General features: G+C 38.3%; 1 protein-coding gene across 2 annotated transcripts in view; it reads left to right on the top strand.

The window, feature by feature from the left end:
• The window catches only part of GARS1 (glycyl-tRNA synthetase 1), a 51229-nt gene that overhangs the window by 12911 nt on the left and 25857 nt on the right, over positions 1–12461 (top strand). For both annotated transcript variants that reach the window (XM_060415032.1, XM_060415031.1), the window contains exons 2-7: positions 1535–1636; positions 2511–2613; positions 3638–3779; positions 5212–5300; positions 5694–5770; positions 12060–12205. In XM_060415032.1, the coding sequence (XP_060271015.1) occupies positions 1535–1636; positions 2511–2613; positions 3638–3779; positions 5212–5300; positions 5694–5770; positions 12060–12205 (659 nt within the window). The remainder of the gene's footprint in view (positions 1–1534; positions 1637–2510; positions 2614–3637; positions 3780–5211; positions 5301–5693; positions 5771–12059; positions 12206–12461) is intronic.

Genomic DNA, 12461 nt, shown 5'->3' with positions numbered 1-12461 from the left:
ACACATCACCGTATGGAAAAACTAAGGAAGGCAATGCATGCATTCCTAAGCCCCTGGGATAGTTTGCTACTCCACTTAGTTCATGAATATTCAGGAATTAATAAGGGACGGAGGATTCTTGACAGATGCAGAGCAGCACACAGGAAGCCTCCTGTTAAATGCTTCCTGACAGGAGGGGAATAAGGAGAACATGTATCCCATTTCCAGTCTCTTTTCTGTGTTTGATTATCTGTATTTTCAACTTTGTCTTTCTGTTCCATCCCATGGAATGAAAATTATCCAGGGGTAATTTCTTTTCTAAGTCACTAATTCTCTCTTCAGCTCTCTGATCTGCTGTTTAAACTGTCCAGTGAGTTTTTAATTTCACTGATTTATTTCCTAATGTTCTATGTGTTTCTTTTTCAAGTCCCCTGATTGTTTTTGATAGTCTCTTATTCTTTACTCATGTTTTTGATTCCTCTTTTTATTTTACTTTAAACATCTTAAGCATTTAAAAAGTATGTTTGGTCATTCTAATACTTTTAAAGGATCTAATTTCATTATTTGTTGTTTTTGCCGAGTCTCATTCATGGTGTCTTTCTTCCTCATGGATTTTAAAATTTTGAGCTGAGTTCTTACTTTGGTAACCTTTAACTGGAAATCCTAAAAGGCCTGTGGAAGGTCTACTTTAGAGAGCAGTTGCTTCTGTTGGGCCCCCCAGGGCTCTATTAATTTGATACCTTTTAATTTCTCATCTTGAAATTTCCCAGACCATGTGGTAACGTTTTGTTTGTTCTCTCAGATTACTTATTCTACCACGTTACTGTAAGAAAATCAATGTACGGGTGGTAGGTTGTTGGAGGTGAGTAAAGTAGTCTAAAGAAATTAGCAAGGAAAAAAATGCAACAGTAAAGGGCAGAGGAAGGTAAGTGACTGAGAACAAATGGGCAGAGAAGTAAGCAGAAAACTAAAACAGTCTCTCTTTTTTGTATGCAAGAAAAAAAGAGATTCAAGGAGATGGTAGTCTCATTGGTTCTTCTGAGTCCTCAGCGCTTATATTGCTCTTTACTTTTTTTTTTTTTTTCCTGTGCTGGATCTCTGTTGCAGGGAGCAGGCTTTCTCGAGCTGCAGAGTGCATACTGCCTAATTGTAGCATGTGGTCTTAGTTGCCCTGCGGCATGTGGGATCTTAGTTCTCCGACCAGGGATCAAGCCCTCATCCCCCTGAATTGCAAGGCAGATTCTTACCCGGTAGATACCGGCAGGGTTTTTACTTTTTGATCAGTGCTTTTCTCCCCTCTGTGCATCTCCTCCCTACAAAGAAAACAAACCAGTAATAATCACAGTGCAAGAGTAGTGATTTATGTGCCTGTCTATATGTTTAGATTATACATGCTGAGAGCAGAGACCTACAGTATTCATAATGACCTTTTACATAATAAACCTTTGAATTTCCTCATTCTCACACAGATACTGTTTAAAAGACCTGCTGAAAAGCACATTTCTAACTTTACTTCTGAAACCAATCATGACTACAGATTCTCTTTGTTGGCTAGGGAGATCTCGTACGAAAACTCAAAGAAGATAAAGCACCCCAAGTAGATATAGACAAGGCTGTAAGTGAGCTCAAAGCCCGAAAGAGGATTCTGGAAGCAAAGGTGAGTCTTGGATCCTTGGAAAGGAACGTAAGTAGATATAGAATTGCTCATCTTTACTTAGTCTCTGTGGGTGGGAGAGACCTAGAAAAAAATCTAAAAGTTGCTCTATCTCTGTTTATCCAGAATGCCTTCTCCTCCTTCTCTACTTGGTGGATTCCTTTCTTTCAATGTGTAATTCAAAATGTCAGCTTTTCTACAAAACTTTTCCTCACCCTAACCTACTCCTTCTCCCACCAGACAAAAACCCTAGACTGGTTGTGTTCCATTAATTTCCCTGGAAGGCAATTGTGTTCTTCTTGAGGAATTCTTTTATATTTACAAATAATGGTTATGCTGTTTTAGAATCTCTTCTTTTAAGGAAAAGTTTTATTCATCTGATACCTGCTCACAAACCTTTCATATTATCTCACATCACTAAACTGAAATCGTTTGGAGTTTTTTCTTTTTTTGGCCAAGCTGCACAGCTTGTGGCATCTTAGTTCCCCAGCCAGGGGTTGAACTCAGCCCCAGCAGTGAAAGCGTCCAGTCCTAACCACTGGGAAGCCAGAGAATTCCTCATTTGGAGTTTTAAGTCACTATTTCACTACAGTGATCCTCTAAAATTTAGATACTGCTTATTAGTATCTACATCTAAGTAAGCTTAGTTTTATAATCTTGGAAATAGTCATACATTTTCCTAAATAGTTAAATAAAGGTATCTTTTCTGTAACTCAGAGGGAAAAACCCCCAAGGTTTCTATTGTTTTAAGGGTATGAAAATCTTATCTGATAAATTTTATATTGAATTCTGAGGAATAGAGTAAATTTAGGTGTGTAAACTGAAATTCGCACTCACTCCTTCAATCACATATTTTCTCTTTAAAAATCTCTTACAGGAGCTAGCATTACAGCCCAAAGATGATGTTGTAGACAGAGCAAAAATGGAAGATACTCTGAAGAGGAGGTTTTTCTATGATCAAGCTTTTGCTATTTATGGAGGTAGGGGATTAATGAATGAAAAAATGTGTTGTTAGTGGCTTTAATATGGTTCCTAAATGAAAAGCACAACTTGCCAATGGATATCTCGTTGTATCAGGTCATGCAAAGCAGGGAATAGATATCTTGCATTTATTTGTTTAGTCATTCATTTGGTATGATACCAGTTCTTATTTCCTTCTACCCTCCTTATTCCTGAAGATGGCTTTTTTCCCATTAGGACCTAGGGAATTGGAGGGGTAGGCAGATATTAAGTGTTTGATGTGTCCGTGTACATATCAAACTCTTCTTAAAATCCCAGTGGAGACTTGGGAGTAGTAGAGGGCCATCTGTAGCACTGGCCAGCTGCACTGTGCTGCTCCCCACAGGGCAGTGATAAACCCTAGTTCCTATGTTACTCATTATGGCAACTGCCAGGTGAAAACATTCTTCTTAGCTATGCAGATAAATTTCTACATCCCTCTGAACACTACATGAATTTATATAGACAAATATAATTCACTGATATTTTCATAAGTAATGGAGATCATTGCCACAGTATTAAACTTTCAATACTTTGCCACTGAAACTTGATTTGATTTTTAGTCCCAGCAGATCTCTAAATGTTTTATTTCTTGAGGTTTAAATAGTGGCTCAAATACCAAGAATAAATTGGAGAATGGGGTATTGGGCATCATTGTTATTCCACTGATGCAGCAAGTTATTTTCTCATTTCTGTGGCAGAAAACTATAATCTGCTTTTTCATTTTGTTTCTTGCATAAGGAGGAACTTCTTTTTGTTTTTAGGTTTTTCTAATCCTTCTTGAAATTTCAGCCTTCACATACAGAAATAGTAAATAGAGTAAGACGTTTTCAGTTTAAACATCTGTTGGCTAGTTGGAAATAAGACTCTTTAGTATTGGGGGATTTGTAATGTTGGCTTGAATACCTGTTTTGGGAATATGTGAGTCTTTCGGCTTTCTGATGTCTTCTTGCTTTGATTTGTTCAGAGTGATAAGGCAGAGTTCGTTTTCCTTTCATTTTGCAGGTGTGAGTGGTCTTTATGATTTTGGCCCAGTTGGATGTGCTTTAAAAAACAATATTATTCAGACCTGGAGGCAGCATTTTATCCAAGAGGAACAGATCCTGGAGATTGATTGTACCATGCTTACCCCTGAGCCAGTTTTAAAGTAAGATTTCTACTTTGAAGGCTGAAATTCTTTAATTTATATACCTAAGTAACTTTTTGATTAAAAAAAATTACCCATGTTCATTGTGAAAATCTGAAAAATAAAAACAAAATATATACTCATTGCCAACAGATAGCCAGTTTAAAATGTTGTATTTATCCTTTCTTTTTAAGTTTAGAAGTAGCATAGTGTGGCGTTTAGTAGTAGCACAATGCTTTCTTTCACCTAATATAGGTGAACATTATATCAATAAGCTTTAAGAGTATTTTTAATGACAGAATACTATTCTCTGTTACAGATGTGGCATAATTTACTTAGCTGGTGCATTAGTATAGGCGTTTAAATTTTAGTTTCTGAGTTTTGATTGTGCTGAACATCCTAATAGATGAATATCCTGATTTCTTTAGTATAAATTCATAGAAGTTCTGGGCAAAACTATGTACATATTTTAAATTAAATACTACTGTGTGTCTTGATGTTTCAATGCCGAAATTTAGATTGTTCCTACCAACATTGTTAAAAGCAGGTCAGCATTTCTCAGATATGAAACTGAAAGAGGAATTGTTACTATTTTTCATCATTTCATTTAATATTGCTTGTTAAAGAGCTAATTTTCACTTTTTGTATACTTTAAAGTGAAAGTGTCAGTCTCTCAGTCATGTCTGACTCTTGGCAACCCCATGGACTGTAGCCTGCTAGGCTCCTCTGTCCATGGAATTCTCCAGGCAAGAATACTGGAGTGGTTAGCCATTCCCTTCTCCATGGCATCTTCCCAGCCCAGTGATTGAACCCAGGTCTCCAGCATTGCAGGCAGATTCTTTACCATCTGAGTCACCAGAGGAGCCTTTTGCATACTTTAAGCTCTCTCTCAATAATTTCAGGCAATTAAAATAAGTTGAAATTCTTGATGATAGATCTAAAAGATCAGGACAACCTATTCTTAGCTGCTTGCTCCACTAATAGGAGCCACGTAGCGATAAAACCAGTGTCCCTACAGGTTTCAGCGGCAGAAAACTCTTTCTTTAAGGTTCAGTGTCTATACTGAGTTCTCGCAGATTCTTGGCTAGTCAAATTCCCCATGGTTTTGGCTTTTGCTTGGATCACTAATAATAATGGGATAGGCATGGAGTAACTGATCCTGAAAAGTAGCACAGACCTTGACAATTTGTGAAAAAGTATAATCTAGCTAATATTTTTTTTCCTAAGGGAAGGGAGAACTTTGGAAGCAGGTAGGAATAGATTTAAGGAAGAATTTTCTTTGGTATACATTTTTATCTACCATGGGATATTCCATAATGGATATGGGAGTTTTCATCTGTCAGATACACAGATGTAAGCTATGGATAAATATATAGATGGCAGATTGTCTTAAAAGGTAAAATTTATGTGTTAAGCTGTATGAAAATGACTAATTGACTTGGTATTAACTTAGGACTTCTGGCCATGTAGACAAATTTGCTGACTTCATGGTGAAAGATTTAAAAAATGGAGAGTGTTTCCGTGCTGACCATCTGTTGAAAGGTATGGCTTTTCATCTCAAGTAAACACCTTTTCAAGTAGGATTGATCAAAGCAAAGGGTTTGGATTAAACTTTTCTCTCAAGTTTTTACATTTTTTTTCTTGGGACATAATATACAAAGAATAAAGTGCACAGATCTTAGTATATAGAACAAGTCCTTTATTGAAAAAAAAGAAATATATATACACATATATACAGATAATTAGAAATTCTAAGTCACCGAAAGAATCAAGAGAGTATCATGACTGTCTCTGTAAAATCAGCCATAGGATTCATATAAATTAAGAATATTATCCTTGGGTTCAGTTTTTCACCTGTCCAGTGTTGAAACTCAAAAGTACATTGTCCTTTTTTCCCACTGATTGAAATTGACATGTACAACACTATTCTTGCAGCTCATTTACAGAAATTAATGTCTGATAAGAAGTGTTCTGCTGAGAAGAAATCAGAGATGGAAAGTGTCTTGGCCCAGGTAAGTACTTGAGAGATGTTATCATGATAACCCAGGTAGGTGCTGTCTTTCTTCAGGATTTGATGACTTAAATTCCATATTGTGCTGACCTGGTCAATAGTATAGGAGAGCTTACCTTCTGTCCTTTGTATCATCTGTTTTTGCATTTTTATTTTCTCTGTCAGCATTTTATGGTTAACCCTTTATTTATGTCAAACTAGCAAGTCAGTGTAAATAGGAATGAAATTAGTTTTCTCTCCTTAGAAACCAGTTTTCTGGATTTAATAGCAAAAACCAGGACAGTGTCTAAGGATGGGTAGTGTTCAGTGTGGAGATCTGGGGCAGACATCTGTGTGAGACTTTCTCATCAGCCACTTGATCTATTTCGGATTGGACTGTCCCTGACTATGTGCTGTTCTTAGAACCTGATGGAGCAGGCCCCTGCTTTTGCTGTAGACCTTTAGTTTTGTATTTAAGTTGACAAGTTTTAGGGAAGGCATTGAGATCATCTATTCTAACTTTTAGCCAAATGCAGAAATACCTTCTCTATCAGAAGTAGTTCTTACTCTTTTTGGGGGGCCACAAACTGCTTTAAAAATTGATGAATACTGCACACCTTTGCCCCAGGAGGATTACATGCCTGTATGTGAATGTTGCTGATTTCTCGCCTCATCTGTCTTTTTAAGCAAAGTATTTCTCCAGCACCATATTTGATCATGAAATCCACCGCAGCTCATCTCTTAAATTTTATTTACTTCCTTGGATGAAAAAAAAACAACCAGTGCTTTTTTTTTTTCATCCAAGAAGTAAGATTTTCTCTATCTTGTGTATGAATAAGTAAGGCTGAGTGTAGAACTAACACCCCCAAAAGATGTCCTTTTCATTATAGGCGACTGAAATGCAAAAGTAGGAAGTCAAAAGATACCTGTAGTAACAAGCAAATTTGGCCTTGGAGTACAAAATGAAGCAGAGCAAAGGCTAACAGAGTTTTGCCAAGAGAACACACTGATCATAGCAAACACCCACTTCCAACAGCATAAGAGAAGACTCTACATGTGGACATCACCAGATGGCCAGTACTGAAATCAGATTGATTATATTCTTTGTGCCAAAGATGGAGGAGCTCTATACAGTCGGCAAAAACAAGATTGGGAGCTGACTGGCTCAGATCATGAACTCCTTATTGCCAAATTCAAACTTAAATTGAAGAAAGTAGGGAAAACCACTGGACCATTCAGTTCAGTTCAGTTTAGTTGCTCAATTGTGTCTGACTCTTTGCAACCCTGTGAATTGCAGCACTCCAGGCCTCCCTGTCCATCACCAACTCCCGGAGTTCACTCAGACTCATGTCCGTTGAGTCGGTGATGCCATCCAGCTATCTCATCCTCTGTCATCCCCTTCTCCTCCTGCCCTCAATCCCTCCCAGCATCAGAGTCTTTTCCAATGAGTCAGTTCTTCACATGAGGTGGCCAAAGTACTAGAGTTTCAGCTTCAGCATGATTCCTTCCAAAGAACACCCAGGACTGTGTTCTCCTTTAGAATGGACTGGTTGGATCTCCTTGCAGTCCAAGGAACTCTCAAGAGTCTTCTCCAACACCACAGTTCAAAAGCATCAATTCTTTGGTGCTCAGCTTTCTTCACAGTCCAACTCTCACATCCGTACATGACTACTGGAAAAACACAGCCTTGACTAGATGGACCTTGGCAAAGTAATGTCTCTGCTTTTTAATATGCTCTCTAGGTTGGTCATAACTTTCCTTCCCAGGAGTAAGCAAAGTAATGTCTCTGCTTTTGAATATGCTCTCTAGGTTGGTCATAACTTTCCTTCCCAGGAGTAAGCGTCTTTTAATTTCATGGCTGCAATCGCCATCTGCAGTAATTTTGGGGCCCCCCAAAATTAAGTCTGACACTGTTTCCACTGTTTCCCCATCTATTTCCCATGAAGTGATGGGACCAGATGCCATGATCTTCGTTTTCTGAATGTTGAGCTTTAAGCCAACTTTTTCACTCTCCTCTTTCACTTTCATCAAGAGGCTTTTGAGTTCCTCTTCACTTTCTGCCATAAGGGTGGTGTCATATGCATATCTGAGGTTATTGATATTTCTCCCGGCAATCTTGATTCCAGCTTGTGCTTCTTACAGCCCAGCATTTCTCTTGATGTACTCTGCATATAAGTTAAATAATCAGGGTGACAATATACAGCCTTGATGTACTCCTTTTCCTATTTGGAACCAGTGGTATGACCTAAATCAAATCCCTTAATGATTATACACTGGAAGTGACAAATAGATTTCAAGGGATTAGATCTGATAGACAGAGTACCTGATGAACTATGGATGGAGGTTTGTGACACTGTATAGGAGACAGGGATCAAGACCATACCCAGGAAAAAGCAGTGCAAAAAGGCAAAATGGTTGTATGAGGAGGCCTTACAGATAGCTGAGAAAAGAAGAGAAGCAAAAGGCAAAGGAGAAAAGGAAAGATAGACCCATTTGAATGCAGAATTCCAAAGAATAGCAAGGAAAGATAAGAAAACCTTCCCCAGTGATCAGTGCAAAGAAATAGAGGAAAACAATAGAATGGGAAAGACTAGAGATCTCTTCTGGAGAAGGAAGTGGCAACCCACTGCAATATTCTTGCCGAGAGAATCCCATGTACAGAGGAGCCTGGTGGGCTGCTGTCCATAGGTTTGCACAGAGTCGGACACTACTGAAGCGACTTAGCAGCAGCAGCAGAGATCTCTTCAAGAAAATTAGAGATACCAAGGGAACATTTCATGCAAAGATGGGCACAATAAAGGACAGCAATGGTATGGACCTAACAGAAGCAGAAGATATTAAGAACAGGTGGCAAGAATACACGGAAGAGCTGTACACAAAAGATCTTCATGACCCAGATAACCACGAAGGTGTGACCGCTCACCTAGAGCCAGACATCCTGGAATGCGAAGTCAAGTGGGTCTTAGGAGGCATCACTACGAACAAAGCTAGTGGAGGTGATGGAATTCCAGTTGAAGTATTTCATATCCTAAAAGATGATGCTGTGAAAGTGCTGCCCTCAATATGCCAGCAAATTTGGAAAACTCAGCAGTGGCCACAGGACTGGAAAAGGTCAGTTTCATTCCAATCCCAAAGAAAGGCAATGCCAAAGAATGCTCACACTACTGCACAACTGCACTCATCTCACACACTAGTAAAGTAATGCTTAAAATTCTTCAAGCCAGGCTTCAACAATACGTGAACCATGAACTTCCAGATGTTCAAGCTGGATTTAGAAAAGGCAGAGGAACCAGAGATCAAATATCCAACATCTGTTGGATCATCGAAAAAGCAAGCGAGTTCCAGGAAAACATCTGCTTTATTGACTATGCCAAAGCCTTTGATTGTGTGGACCACAACAAACTCTGGAAAATTACAAGAGGTGGGAATACCTGACCACCTGACCTGTCTCCTGAGAAATCTGTAGGCAGGTCAAGAAGCACAGTTAGAACTGAACATGGAACAACAGACTGGCTGCAAATCAGGAAAGGAGTACATGAAAGCTATATATTGTCACCCTGCTTATTTAACTTATATGCAGAGTACATCATGCCAAATGCTGGGCTGGATGAAGCACAAACTGGAATCAAGATTGCCAAGAGAAATATCAATAACCTCAGACATGCAGATGACACGACCCTTATGGCAGAAAGTGAAGAAGAACTAAAGAGCCTCTTGATGAAAGTGAAAGAGGAGAGTGAAAAAGTTGGCTTAAAACTCAACATTCAGAAAAAAAAATCATGGCACCTGGTCCCATCACTTCATGGCAAATAGATGGGGAAACAGTGGAAACAGTGACAGACTTTGTTTTCTTGGGCTCCAAAATCACTGCAGATGGTGATTGCAGCTATGAAATTAAAAGATGCTTGTTCCTTGGAAGAAAAGCTATGATCAACCTAGGCAGCATATTAAAAGGCAGAGACATTACTTTGCCAACAAAGATCCATCTAGTCAAAGCTATGGTTTTTCCAGTAGTCATGTATGGATGTGGGAGTTGGACTATAAAGAAAGCTGAGTGCCAAAGAATTGATGCTTTTGAACTGTGTTGTTGGAGAAGACTCTTGAGAGTCCCTTGGACTGCAAGGAAATCCAGCCAGTCAATCATAGTCATGAATATTCATTGGAATGGTGGAATCCAGTCATGAATATTCATTGGAAGGACTGATGGTGAAGCTGAAACTCCCAATACTTTGGCCACCTGATGCAAAGAACTGACTCACTAGAAAAGACCCTGACTCTGGGAAAGATTGAAGGCGGGAGGAGAAGGGCATGACAGAGGATGAGATGGCTGGATGGCATCATTGACTTGATGGACATGAGTTTGAGTAAGCTCCCGGAGTTGGTGATTTACAGGGAAGCCTGGCGTGCTGCAGTCCATGGGGTTGCAAAGAGTCGGACATGACTGAGCAACTAAACTGAGGACTCCCTAACACTGCTTTCCTCTGATGGAAATTACTGGACACTTCTCCACTGTTGCCTTGATTTTTTTAAACTTGCTGATTTTCCTCTGCAATGTCTGGCTTTCCCAACATTAGCTGAGAAATTGTCTCCTTTGTCATTTAAATCGAAAAACTTCTTAATTTGGCTGTTGACTCATCTGCCAATTTATTTTGGGCCATATGAAGTATATTCTGTTCCCTTTTTGAAACTCATTCCTTCCACGTTGTTGCTTACGGCTTAGGAAATGAATTCTTATACTTTAATACTGTTAGAGCCACACCCTCATTTCTCATTTCCCTCCTTTTCCAAAGACATGACCCTTAGTAGAAAGAAGACATGAAAAGCACCCCAAGTTACACCTAAATTATTCTCTTTCACATTCAGAATTGTAGATTTATTAGGGATTTTGTATGTATGTGTCTTTGATCTTAACAGCTTCGTTCATTTCCAAATAAATTGTCAGAAACAGGAAGTAGTTAGTTGTTTTGTTAAGTCGTAAGTTATAGTTTGAGCACTGACTTTCTGTTTCATCAGGTCTATGTTCCAGGAGAACAGTTTGGATTTTGATTTTGATTGCCATATCATATATATCTGTGATATCTCATACACACACACACACACAGTCGACCCTTGAACAACATGGTTTGAACTTTGTGAGTCCACTTACGCTGTGATGAGTTTCAGTAGTAAACTCTATAGTACTACACAGTTTTTAGGTGGTTGAATCTGCAGATACAGAATAACTGTGGATAGACAGGGCTGGCTGTAGGTTACACGTGTTGTTCAAGGATTAGTTCTGTATTCTTGTCAATTTAATCTTCAGTGAAGTGTTAGAAACCCATGGAAGTGGCCTGATGCTGAAATGGCCCCAAAGGATTTCCTGGGCAGAGGCCCATCTGTTGCTTCAGCATATAATAGCATTTTTTGCATCTGTTAATGCTTGTGATTCCTTCTCAGCTTTATGAAGCATGATATTAATAGTTTATCTAAAAGGCATTGATTCACCCTCTGTGGCTAAGACACGAGGTAGAATCTGTTCTCCCCATTTTGCAGATAAGCAAACAGGCTCAGAGAGGTTAGGAAGGAACTTGATCCTGAATCACACAACCCATCTGTGGTGGAGTTGGGCAGTTTACCCAGGATTTTCTGATCCCGAATGGCCATAAATCATTAGTTGATTTATCTAATTATTTTTATTAGACATTTTTTTAAATTATTTTTTTTATTAGACATTTTTTAAGTTTAAATATTCTTTACTATTAGATGGTTTGTCATCGTCATTCAAGGTTCTTGAATGGGAGATCCTATATCATTTTAGAGGGTTTGGCATTGATCATCAGTGTATAGGATGTGCAGTGCACTGGGAAATGCAGAAGTGGATAAGACACAGCTTCTGCCTTCAAGCTTCTCCCATGATATCTAATGGGAGAGGAAAGTTACATGCACATTTAATTAATAGACAGGGAAGCGCACCTGGCTCTTAAGTATACAGAGTAGTAAAATTCATTGTGTAGACTTATCTGCATGATTCTTGCCAACCAGTAGCTGTTATAATTGAACAAGAGATATTTTGCCCTATCTTTCATTGTGAAATGGTACACGTGTGAATTTTAGGTCGGTCCTACAAAGACACTCCATTTCTCTGTTGCTGAATGTAAGCTATGTAAATTGGCTATGGTTTTAATATAGACATCTTGAAGATTAGGTTAATCTGATATTTTTATTTTGGGTGAATTTTAATGGTGGGTGGGGTTTTATATATAATATTTTATTGGTATGCCTTGTTTTTTCTCAGTCTCTTACACTAATCATTTTCTTGATGTATTCTTCAGCTCGATAACTATGGACAGCAAGAACTTGCAGATCTTTTTGTAAACTATAATGTAAAATCTCCCACTACTGGAAATGATCTTTCCCCTCCAGTGCCTTTTAACTTAATGTTTAAGACCTTCATTGGACCTGGAGGAAACATGCCTGGGTATGTATCACTTATTGTTTATGTAATTTATTATAACTACTTGTAATAAAAGGTAAATATTAGTAGCAACCATGAAGGAAAATGTTTGAAAAATGATTTGTACGAAGTACACACAAATATATTAAGGAGAAATAATGATAGATATATTCTAAAATTTTATTTCTTCTAATTCTTTCTGAGTTTAATTTTTTTTATTATATATTGTCATTTGGGGGAGGGCATAAATACAGAAGTCTGTAATCATCACTTCTTATAG

The sequence above is a fragment of the Ovis aries genome, chromosome 4 (genome assembly GCF_016772045.2).
Source record: "Ovis aries strain OAR_USU_Benz2616 breed Rambouillet chromosome 4, ARS-UI_Ramb_v3.0, whole genome shotgun sequence".
Taxonomy (NCBI): domain Eukaryota; kingdom Metazoa; phylum Chordata; class Mammalia; order Artiodactyla; family Bovidae; genus Ovis; species Ovis aries.
This window is presented reverse-complemented; position numbering and strand designations above follow the sequence as displayed.